At 43.2% G+C, this 12,629-nt stretch overlaps 1 protein-coding gene across 6 annotated transcripts in view; it reads left to right on the top strand.

Annotated features, from left to right (window-relative positions):
* LOC141159456 (uncharacterized) overlaps positions 1-12,629 on the top strand; it is a 511,885-nt gene that overhangs the window by 368,752 nt on the left and 130,504 nt on the right. For all 6 annotated transcript variants that reach the window (XM_073645460.1, XM_073645463.1, XM_073645461.1 and 3 more), the window contains 3 exons: positions 10,606-10,666; positions 10,817-10,961; positions 11,678-11,757. In XM_073645460.1, the coding sequence (XP_073501561.1) occupies positions 10,606-10,666; positions 10,817-10,961; positions 11,678-11,757 (286 nt within the window). The remainder of the gene's footprint in view (positions 1-10,605; positions 10,667-10,816; positions 10,962-11,677; positions 11,758-12,629) is intronic.

Genomic DNA, 12,629 nt, shown 5'->3' on the forward strand with positions numbered 1-12,629 from the left:
GCAAGTTCAAACATGTGCCAGTACTACAGGTAATGAGTGGAGGACAGAGGAGCCTCTTAAAGAAGAAGTTACAGGTCTGTGAGAGCCAGAAATCTTGCTTGTTTGTAATTGACCAAATACTTATTTTCCACCAAAATTTGAAAAAAATTTCTTTCTAAATCAGACAATGTGATTTTCAGGATTTCTCTTTTTGTCTCTCATAGTTGCTTCATAGGATGGTGTTGTAACATTTTTTTTCCGTTTAAAAAAAAAAACATAAGAAAAAAAATGTAACTAAAAAACAGTATAAAAAGCAGCAAAATGCTAAGTGTGATTTCAGCCTAAAAGTGTTATTTAAACTTTAGCTAAGTTCTGCAAAACAGGAACTCCCAGCATGCCCTGAAAATTAGGAGCGGGAAATATATTTACTCTTTATTGTTCCTGGATCCAAAAACAGTCAAGATAATGGATTATGAAAATACTGGTTTATCAGAGCACTTCATTCAGCAAATGTAAAAACAAAAGTAAATGGACATGAACAAAGCATTATGTCCATGTGGGAGTAGGTCATCTTCAAGGTACTAATTATTTTAACATATTTCTGCGCATTTAATCAGATTTATAGATTTAAAATCTACACAACAAGATCAAATTAAGTGCTCTGTTCATTACAGATCATTGCTCTTAGAGATTCCTCAGATTTCCCCATTTTGTAAATTATTTTGACTGAGTAATAAAAGTATTAAAACATACAAACAAGATAATGCAATATAACCATAGTAAAATAAGAGAACTGCACAATAGGGTAATTTATTAATGTCGTGGAGATTTGTTCCTGCTCATGGCAGTTTCTGGGAATCTATATTAAGCTTTCTCTACAGTGTTTCTCTGTCTGATTCCTGCAAGAGCTTTTTTATATTTGTATGTTTTTCTTTGTTTTCAAGTTACTTTGATACATTAATGTGTTTATCAACTAACAAGATGTCACACTCTGACATCACGATGACATAATCCATTACTGCAGTAGATGAAAATGTTTCCCTTTATCATTTAATCTTGATTCTATGGCTAATGGCAATAGTTTTTTATTTTTCTATTGCTTTTTTATTACTATTAATAGTATGTGTATGTCAGGTCAGGAATTACCCTGAATTATGGGTAAAACAGAACTGTGAACATATTGACAACAAAGTTCCATGAACTGGGTATCGTTGTAAACATTTCTACTTGTGCTATGTGTCTATCTGAAATCTTATATATTATTCAGGTTAAGGGCCTCATTTACTGTATTTTTCAGACTATAAGATGCACTTTTTTCCTCCAAAATTTTGGAGGAAAGTGGGGGGTGTGTCTTTATAGTCCGAACTATACCTGTCCGAACTATATACTGTAGCTGTGGGTGGTGAGCGTTGTGGGGGGGAGCGGCAGCGGTGGATGAGCGGGGCACAGGAGGCAGCAGCCACGCTGTGCCCACTGCTAAAGAAAACAAATATTCCCTGCTTCCCACGCCCATGGGCGTGGAGAGCAGTGAATATTCATTTTCCTTAATAGCGCGCAAATTGTACCTGCAGCGCGGCTCCTGCAGCTGCTCTGCGGTCTGTGTGTCCGCTATTAAAGCTCATGAATATTCACTATAACCCACTCCCATGGGATGAATATTCACTACAACCCACTCCCATGGGTTGTAGTGAATATTCATGGTATTTAATAGCGGGCACACTGACCGCCGGCCGCAGCAAGAGCCACGCTGCAGGTACAGTGTGCGCGCTATTGAAGAGAGTGAATGGTCACTGATCCCCACTAACACAGTCCCGGCAGGGGGAGCAGTGACAATTCCGGCACAGCACTACACTGTGTGAGGGCGCATGGCAGGGATGCCATGCGCGGCTCACAAAGTGAGATCAGTGTCGGCAGCAGAGCGGGACGCATCGCTGGAGGAGAGAGGAGGTGAGTATGATTGTTTATTTTTTTGGTGGGCAGCGTGATGGGGGCTCAAGGGGTGCCATGCATGCCAGGATGGGGGATCAAGGTGTACCATGCATACCAGGATGGGGGATCAAGGGATGCCATGAATACCAGGTTTGGGGATCAAGGGGTGCCATGCATACCAGGATGGGGGATCAAGGGGTGCCATACATGCCAGGATGGGGGATCAAGGGGTGCCATGCATACCAGAATGGGGGATCAAGGGATGCCATGCATACCAGGATAGGGGATCAAGAGGTGCCATGCATACCCGGATGGGGGATCAAAGACTGCCATGAATACCAGGATGGGGAATCAAGGGCTGCCATGAATACCAGGATGGGAGGATCAAGAGGTGCCATGCATACCAGGATGGGGGATCAAGGAGTGCCATGCATACCAGGATGGGTGATCAAGGGGTGCAATGCATACCAGGATGGGGGATCAAGGGGTGCCATGCATACTAGGATGGGGGATCAAGGGGTTCCATGCATACCAGGATGGGGGATCAAGGGGTGCCATGAATACCAGGATGGGAGATCAAGGGGTGCCATGCATACCAGGATGGGAGATCAAGGGGTGCCATGCATACCAGAATGGGGGATCAAGGGGTGCCATGCATACCAGGATGGGGGATTGGGGTGCCATGCATACCAGGATGGGGATGAGGGCCACGTATACCAGGATGGGGATGAGGGGAGCCATACATACCAGGATAGGGATGAGGGGTGCCACGTATACCAGGATGGGGATGAGGGCCACGAATACCTGGAAGGAGGGGCCATGCATGCCAGGATGGAGGATATTAACAGAATTGGGGGACATTACCCCAATACCAGTGTCAGCAGCAGACTCCCTCCCCCATAACAGTGCATTATGACCATATTTTTTGCCTAATTTTTTTTCTATTTTCCTTCTCTAAAACCTAGGTGCATCTTATGGTCCGGTGCGTCTTATAGTCCAAAAAAATACGGTATACAACACTGGCTTTGTTGCCCATTGCAACTGTTCACAGTTAGTATCCCTTTAAATTGCTACTGAAACATATCATCCGATTCATGTTGCCCAAACTACTGGCAACACGAGTCAGAGTTCATTACAGAAATGCAGAAAATATGCATAGAAAATTTAGCCAGGGACTATGTTTCTGTAACATACCTGGCGGCGTCCTTGCATAGTGGTCCATCTCCCACTGTGCAAGAGCGCGCACTTGATCTCCAGTCCAGAATGTCTCTCTGGCTTCCCTCCATGCTGTCTGTTTGCCTCTGTGTCTGCTGCTTAAGGGCGGCGCCCGATCACTTCCTGCTTTTTGTACCTGCTGCAGGCACACCCCTTGTGCGTCCTCAGCCTATTGCTGTCTGTCACCTGGTATTTAAACCAGCTGCTCCAATTAACCAATGCCTGAGCATTGTGTTTCATTCAGTGTGGTCTTTCACTCTGAATGTGCCAGGTCCCCTTCTGTGTTCTCTTGTCTGCCTATCCTGGAGGCTGTATTTCCAGGCCTGTCTGAACACGCTCCTTGCCTGTTCGTCTCGCCTTCTAGGGGCCGCATACCTAGACCCGCTCCTGTATCTTGTCTGTCCTGTCTGAACACGCTCCTAGCCTGTTCCTCCCGCCTTCTAGGGGCTGCATTCCTAGACCTGCTCCTGTATCTAGTCTGTCCTGTCTGAACACGCTCCTGGCCTGTTCCTCCCGCCTTCTAGGGGCTGCATTCCTAGACCCGCTCCTGTATCTTGCTTCTGTGTCTGTTCTTGTCTGTATACTCTTCTAGCCTGTTTCCTTTGTTTCTCTATGTCCGTACCTTTCCTTTTCCTGCAGAGTCTGAACTCGTACCTAACTCCTGCTCGTTGTCACTGTACTTCCGTTTGTGAGTTTGTGGTTCACTCGCTCCTTCACTGCAAGTACCCTGTGGGTATCTGGTTCTGCCTTTCCCTTCCTGTCTGTTCCGTGTGAACAGAGCCCTGTCCCCCCTGCTCTGCCTTTGCTCACCGCTCCGGCGGTTCTAGCCTGCTCTGCCTTTGCTCACCGCTCCGGCGGTTCTAGCCTGCTCTGCCTTTGCTCACCGCTCCGGCGGTTCTAGCCTGCTCTGCCTTTGCTCACCGCTCCGGCGGTTCTAGCCTGCTCTGCCTTTGCTCACCGCTCCGGCGGTTCTAGCCTGCTCTGCCTTTGCTCACCGCTCCGGCGGTTCTAGCCTGCTCTGCCTTTGCTCACCGCTCCGGCGGTTCTAGCCTGCTCTGCCTTTGCTCACCGCTCGGGCGGTCTTGTCCTGCTCTGCTCTTGCTTGCCGCTCCAGGCGGCCTTGTCCTGCTCTGTTCTTGCTTGCCGCTCCGGGCGGCCTTGTCTTGCTCTGCTCTTGCTCGCCGCTCCAGGCGGCCTCGTCCTGCTCTGCTCTTGCTCGCCGCTCCAGGCGGCCTTGTCCTGCTCTGCTCTTTCTCGCCGCTCCGGGCGGCCTTGTCTTGCTCTGCTCTTGCTCGCCGCTTCGGGCGGCCTTGTCTTGCTCTGCTCTTGCTCGCCGCTCCAGGCGGCCTCGTCCTGCTCTGCTCTTGCTCGCCGCTCCAGGCGGCCTCGTCCTGCTCTGCTCTTGCTCGCCGCTCCGGGCGGCCTTGTCCTGCCCTGCTCTCGCTCGCCTCTCTGGGCGGCCTCACTCTTCTGTGTTTGTCCGCCACATCTGTGGTTCTGTTCCTGAGTCCCAGTGTGTGCTGGGTCCTATCCCGCCTGTGTTCCTTCCTGCTAGTGCCTCCCTGTCTGCACTCTAGCCATGCTTGCCTGTACCCCCCTGCCTGCATACCCGCCTGCCTGCATACCAGTCGTGCCTGCCTATACCCACCAGTCTGTGTGCCAGCCTAACCTGTCTGTTCCTGTATTCCCCTGTGTGGGTCAACAGCCGTGTCCGGGGTCTGTCCTGGAGTAGCACCTGGTCCCTCTGCTCGGTTCCTCCTTGGTGCACTGGCGTCGTATGCCGTCGTGCGACCCTGGTCGGATCGGGTGAATACCTTGTTACGCCCCTCCAGGCATTCACTCTCCGGCACGGTCCAGTGGCATCACACGCACATGCCGCTCAGCCCGGGCGTGTGCATTACAGCATCTCAGATGACTTGTCCGAGACAGGTCTCCAAAAGATTCTCCGTGCCATGATCCCCTTGACTGACTCCCTATTTGTGTGCATAGGAAGATATGAGTTAGGGTATGTGCCCACGATGCAGAAATGCTCAGGATTTTTTCCTGAGCGTTTCTGCATCTCCCTGGCAGAAAAAACGCATGCGGATTGTACATGCGGATTGTACATGCGTTTTTCCTGCCAGGGACATGCGGATGTGAAGAGTTCTTCACTGGCATTTCCGCATGCGGGTTGACAAGCGCTTTCCAAGCGATTTTAGCATCACTTGGAAAGTGCTTGTCAACTTTGTCACACTATATAAATCCATGCAAACGGCATGGTTTTATATAGTGTGACCTTAAAGAATGGTAAAAAATAAAAAAATAAATCTATACTTACCTTCTGATGGCCCCCGCAGTCTTGCTTCGCTCCGTCCTGGCTGCCGGCAGCTCGCGGTACACTACACTGAAGGACCTGCCGTCACATGACTAAATGACGTCAGCGCAAGTCCTTCAGTCCACCGCGATCTGCCGGCAAGCGAAGACAAGGAGACCGGGGGCCATCACAAGGTAAATATAATATTTATTTTTTATTTTATTCTTTTTTTTACAGGTTCTATGGTACACGGGTCCGGAGGAGTCTCCTCTCCTCCACACCCGGGTACCATCCGCACAATGAAACGCATGGATTCTGCATGTACAGATCCAGTGATGCGGAATCCAAGTGTTCCAATGAAAGACAATGGCGGCGAAAACGCAGCGCTTCTGTAAAATAATTGGTAGTGCTGCTTTTTTTTCCGCAATGATAACCCACAGCGGAAATTTCCGCAGCATGTGCACAGCACATGCGAATTATCATTGGGGAACATGGCAGGCCTTCTACCATGCGTTTTTTAAGCATTTCTGCAGCGTTTTTGCCGCTGCGGAAATACTTAAAAAACGCATCGTGGGCACACAGCCTTACAGGAATCTGAAGCCCAATTTTATTAACTGGTAAGTCGCGCTTTCACCTAGCGTACACCACTACACCACTATGGGAGCTTGGTTGTGCTCATTAAAAACAGAATAAGGTACATAGAATATAATTTCTGGGTGCACAGTACTATATAACTTATTGCTTATCAGTTACATGATTTATTGATTTGGGGCCACAAGTCCTTTTCTAGGTGCCGTTTTAGCAATCCTAGTTATTATGGCTAAAAAAAAGAGACACCTGCATCAAGTTCAACCAAGGAATGGAACAGGGAATGGAGTATATGTACAACCACAATGCATGATCCTATCCGCCATAAGAAAGCTAATCTTTCCCTCCTCATTCCAATTGTTGATCTGCTAGACCAAACTTTCAAAAAAGATCTTTATACATTTACATAATTATTTGTTATTTTCTTTTAAAAGCATCATAGCCTTTCTTGAAACCATCAACGGTTCCCGCTGTTATCAGCTCTTTGGTTAGACTATTCCACAGATTAATAGTTTTTATGGTAAAGAAGCCATGTTTCCTCTGGAGAGTGAACCTTTCTTTCTCCAGGTGGAGGGAGTGCCCCCTTGTCCTTTGAGGAGGTTTTACATGAAACAGCTTTTGACCATACATTTTGCATGGGCCATTTATATAGTTATACAAATTAATCCTTAGACGTCTCTTCTCAAGACTTAATAAGTGAAATTATTTTAATCTTTCCTCATAACTGAAATCCTTCATGCCTCTTACTAGTTTTGAGGCCCTCCTTTGTACCCTTTCTAACCTTTCTAACTTCAGGGCATCCTTTCTAGGAACTGGTGCCCAGAACTGAACTGCGGATTTCAGATGCAGTTGCACTAATGCTTTAGGACCTGCTGATTGACATTGCATGCTGTTATTTATAGTCTGTGATTTACAAGTATACCCAGATCCTTCTCTTCAAGTGACTCTCCTAGTTTTACTCAATCATGAACATATGGATCCACATATTAGTGAGCATGTGCATATCTTTACATTTCTCCACATGGAACCTCATCTGCCACATGGATGCCCAAACACTCAGTTTGTCCAACTCAGCTGGAAACTTATGAACATCTTCCATAGGCAGCACTATACTGCATAACTTGGTGTCATTTGCAAAAATAGAAACAACACTCTTAATACCATCTTCTATACCATTAATAAATAAGTTGAATAACAGTGAACCCAGCACTGAACCCCTGGGGTGCACCACTTATAACCAGATACTATTCAGAGAAGCAGTCATCCACCATGACTCTCTGGGTTGAGCCAGTTGTTTATATAGTTACAAACCTTATTTTCTATCTCTACAGGTCTTAATTTACCCATTAGGCATGTGTGTGGGACAGTGTCAAATGCTTTTGCAAAGTTCAAAAACAATATATTCATAGCTACCCTACTGTCTGGGTTTCTGTTCACTTCTTTATAGAAATGTATCAGGTTAGTTTGACAACTTTTGTCTATATTAAAATCATGCTGGTGATCACTTATTATGTTATTTTCTATCACATACTCCTGTAAATAATCCCTTACGAGCCCCTCAAACATTTTTTCCGCAATGAATGTCAAGCTTACTGGTCTATAAGTACCAGGGAAAGACCTGGAGCAATTTTTGAAATTGGGCACCATAATAAAATTTTGTGCCAGTCACTTGGTACAGTACCAGTCAGTAAAGCAGGGGTGGGAACCTTTTTTCTGCCAAGGGCCATTTGGATATTTATACCATCATTCACAGGCCATTCAAAATTATCAACTTGAAATTTATTTTGCTATATTTGGTGAAACATTTATTTAAGTCCCCCCTATGTGACAGCTGGAACTGCTCCTCTATGGTGAGGCTGTGATGTTAGGTGGTAGGGATGGTGTTGCTACTCGCAGTTGCTTTTCCAGTTTTGCGTCGGTCAGGAGAGCAGTCAACTCTTTGCATTAAGTTTTGTAATGAACTCGCAACATTAATTGTTTCGAACACAAATGTATATTACTATGCAGGTATGTTCAGAGTGGGAAATTCATCACTGCTCAAGTTACATTTATATAACTCATGCAGCGGGATGTATGTTGTATAATCACATAGGTTACAATGAGACTACTGTATACATCCCATAGGAGATATTGATACTGCTGTATACATCACATAGGATAAACAAACTGCTGTATACATCATGTAGGATACACTGACACTGCTTTATACATCACATAGGAGACACATAGACTGCTGTGTATACATCACATAGGAGACTCTGAGATAGCTGTCTAAATTACAAAAGAGACACCAAGACTGCTATATACATCATATAGGATACATCGGGGCTGGTGCATATATCAAATAGGAGACACTTGGACAGGTGCTGATACATTACCTAGGAGACACTGGGTCTGCTGCACATAAATCACATAGGAGACACTGGGGCAGGAGCATATACATTACATATGATATACTGATGCTGGAGCATATATAGCATATAGGAGACACTGAGGCTGGAGCATATACATCACATGGAATAAACTGGATCTGGAGCATATACATCATAGGAAACACTGGGGCTGGAACTTATACATCACAGGAGACACTGGGGCTGGAACTTATACATCACTGCGACTGTCCTTCAGCTTGAATACTGCAGTCCCTCGGAATCTGCCCCGGGACCAGAAAAAAGGACATAGTTTAAGGCCCATGGACCAAAGGTCCCCCCTGCACTATAGAGTCTCTGAAAATTATGTGTAGGGGCACAGCAATAACTGAGCCAAGTTCCTTAAGAACATTTGGATAAATTGCTGGAGGCCTTGTTCACATTTATTTTATTTAGCTTTGCTTGGACCATATCTACATTTAACCACCTGAGTATATTAAATGTCATATTATGGGCACTGGGATTGGACACATCTGCTGCTCTCATCTTTGATACATATGGAGCTACAGAACACATTTGGTAATTCCGTCTTCTCTTCATCCTCAGTGACCAATTCCCTGTTACTAATATTATGGGACCCACCTGTACATACCTTGCTTTTTATTTTATTTATTATATTCATCAAACCATACCTATACATATATTTCTAGGATCATTTGGACATATCTATTATAGTCCTCCTTGTTTAAATCAGAGTATGATGGTTTTATAACCTGATAAGTTTGCTTGTAACACATGCTTATATTCATGATTAATGCACATTATCATATTCACCTTTAGTCTATGAAATATATCTGTATTTGCTACTCTTCTGGTTCCTCTTTAATTTTGGTTGAGACACCATCATGAGAACAGATAACATATTACTTTTATGGGACTACAGCTATTATCCCAATGGCAGCTTTAAACTAACACATAGCTGTACTCTGTTGGAATTTTTAACATTTATTTAAAGAGGGCCTGTCAATATATATAAAAAAAATTGAGTTAAATACTCTGTAAAAATCATTGAGCTCTTCTTATTCTGCCGCAACTTTCAGTTTTTTTCTCACCAAAAGATCATTGTGGGAACGTAACATAAAAGAAAAAAAGAGGTGCAAATGTAAAGATTATAATCTTTATTAATAAATACTAAAATTAGCACACCAAAAATGTACTAATTAAATTCTGCATTAAAGAGGACCTGTTACTTGCACAAAAAATGTAGTTAAATACCTTATAAAAAACCTTGATCTTCCCTGATTCTGCCGCTCATTTCCAATTTGTGCTGCGTCACGCCATTGCAGAGATATTTACATGTTGTTGCTTCTGAAGAGCAGTATGTGAAATCTTTTCTTGAAGACCAACAGAGTGTTTCTTCCCAGTTTTCCCTGGGGGCATGCTGCAGTGCATCAATATTGCGTCTTGGTGCTGCCGTTTTTCTGTGATTTTTTTTAAATCTTTTTGTCCTTTTTGATAAGTTGCTCAGAATCAAGAGACGTTTTACAAGGTATTTAACAACATTTTTTTGTGCAAGTGACAGATACTCTTTAATGTAAAATTTGTTTAGTAAATTTAAGGCTTGCTAAATGTATTATTTATGAATAAATATCATTTTTACAATTGCACTTTACTCTCTAAGGTTAAGTTTCCACACTTACGCTGCGTATTTCCCCTGCATAAAAAAACCCTGCGGCATCTGATACTTCCAGCAAAGTAGTTGGGATTTATAGAAACCTCATGCCCACTGTGCTTATATTTTATGTAGCATAAAGTGATCTGCAGTGTTTTTTTTTAAATCTGTGACATATCAATTCTCTTGTAGATATGCTGAGTTTTATTTGCGTTTTTTCCCCCTAGAATTGCACTAGATGTAGAATATCCACAGGTAGCAGACTAAAAACTTATGTAATCCACTCAAGACTGTACCAATAAAGTTTTGTCAAATCCTAATATCAGGAAATATTAAAAATAAAGCTGCTTTATTTAAAACATGACATATCCAAGAGACAAAAATTGCAGGGCTAAAAACGTGTTAAAAACACATGAAAAAGAACGCAAGTAATTATTTTAGCAAATAAGAGCAGAAAATCTGCAACTACAATAACGCACCAATTACTCACCGGAGAAACGTAGCTTTGTTTTGTACCTTGTCCTTTTCCCTTTTCTTAAAACAATGCACTTTCATTAAAGGGCTGGAACAACGGTTATCGTGGATAGCACCAAATCCTCATGTTTGGTTTTAGTGAAATCTGTGAGTACAAATAAATCAATTTCACACAATCTATTGCTCTGACAGTCTATGTCATATTTATATATTATCTATATTTATCATCTATCTGTGGTTTCATGGATGACATACTGAAATATATGAATGTTTAGCAGGATTTATGCATTTTTTCAGGGTAAATGTCAGATTGTGGTGCATCTCACTCAGGATAGGCCTGCAACTATTAATACGACATCAAACTACGGCTCGGTGTTAACTCGCCTTCCTTCTGTGCCATTTCTACTAGAGAAAAGAGAAAGTTCTGCGCATACTTTTAAAAGTAAGTTTTCCTATCTGATGGACTTGACACCAGAAGAGAATTCAGCCCTAAAAGCGAGACATAAGGGGGATTCATTGTGCAAGGAATTTTTCAAATCAATTTAGCTTGTGGCTGTGCTGCTATTTGCACCAAGTTTATCAGTGCTCGTGCGATCTGATTTTTTATTGCATGCTGCAATTTGACATGTAAATCGGTTGAGACGCGCCCATTCAAGACTATGGGTGCGTGGAAATCATCGGACTGCACTCAGTCTGAGTACAATCCGATTTCCACTGACTCACAGAATGAAGAAAATGGAGACATTTTGTTCTCCATCTTTTCCTCACAGTGTGCTTCGATTCTCTCGTCCAATAGCTCATCATAATGCACAACTTCACCTGTTTTGAAAGTCAAAATGGGCCCTTTACCCATCGGGCCCCTTGCACCAACGATATGTCCGCCCCTGTTCGATACATTTGGCTTATCTTTACATGTAACACTTCTATTGAGCACTGATACAAGTATTTACTAAAACACACATATTAAATATAAAAAAGTATTGCCCCAAGAGTGAGATCACAAGCATACATATTCACTCTGCAATTTCTATTTTCTGATCCTGATTTGAAAAATTCCTAAAATGAAATTTGTGCTTTAAATACATTTCAAACAGACAGTCCAATTCTGTTGATTAGTAAAAAATGTGGTATTACATATTCTTTAATATATTTAACCAGGATGTATTTTACCAAGAACATCCTACTCAGCTTCCTTCAGAGCCCCTTCTGCTAATATGGAAATGAAACCTCGGCCTCAGGTAATACACGTAATCTTCTTTTAGTTAAAAATGTGTTCATTAAATATTAAAAAATTAAGTCTTGCTGATCCTAGCAGTTTAACCCCACATAAGCTGTCAATAGTCACAGTAACACATGGGGAGTTTGACAATGGGAAAGTACTCCTTCTGTAGCCCATTGGCACAATCACGGGGTACTGATGGGTTGATATGGCAACCGGAGACCGGGCAAACTGTCTGCCATACACCACAGCCTTAAATAAAACATAAAAATCACTGCACACGTAGAGAGGTATGGTATGCTTTAGGTGAAACTTTATAGGGTGATGCTTGAGGGACGTTTCGGCCAACACTGTGGCCTTGATTACAATGTCGCAAGTGGATAGATTCATCCGGGAAGCAAAGGAGAAAGAATTACCAGTCAAGTAGAAGTGAGGGGCAATTCTTAGATAAGGAAACTGTCACTGGTGGTTCAGGTGGAGGACGCTGTAGGCAATCCTGTCAGGGCATACCATACCTCTCTACGTGTGCAGTGATTTTTATGTTTTATTACTGACGGAACCACTGGCTCCCTTCACTAGCACCGTGCCTTTCCACTTTGTTGAGTGCTAGCCTTTATCATTTCCACTATACACCACAGACTGTCAGATTCCATGGGATGCAGGGCTTGATAAGCTACCTGTCAGTCAATCACTGACAGGATAGTGTAATACACAGCACTACTAAAGTAGTACCGTGTATTACTAATGTGATCATAAGATTGCGTGTTCCCTTGAGAGACTAATAAATATTGTAAAAAAAAAAAAGTTGAAAAAATGTTTTAAAGTGTTAAAAAAATTAAAAGCACTAGTCAAAATCTAAGTCAGTTATGTGGTATCATAACAACATATACT

Source organism: Phyllobates terribilis, unplaced genomic scaffold (assembly GCF_046119375.1).
Source record: "Phyllobates terribilis strain yellow unplaced genomic scaffold, ASM4611937v1 Scaffold_1__5_contigs__length_1240528914, whole genome shotgun sequence".
Classification (NCBI taxonomy): Eukaryota; Metazoa; Chordata; class Amphibia; order Anura; family Dendrobatidae; genus Phyllobates; species Phyllobates terribilis.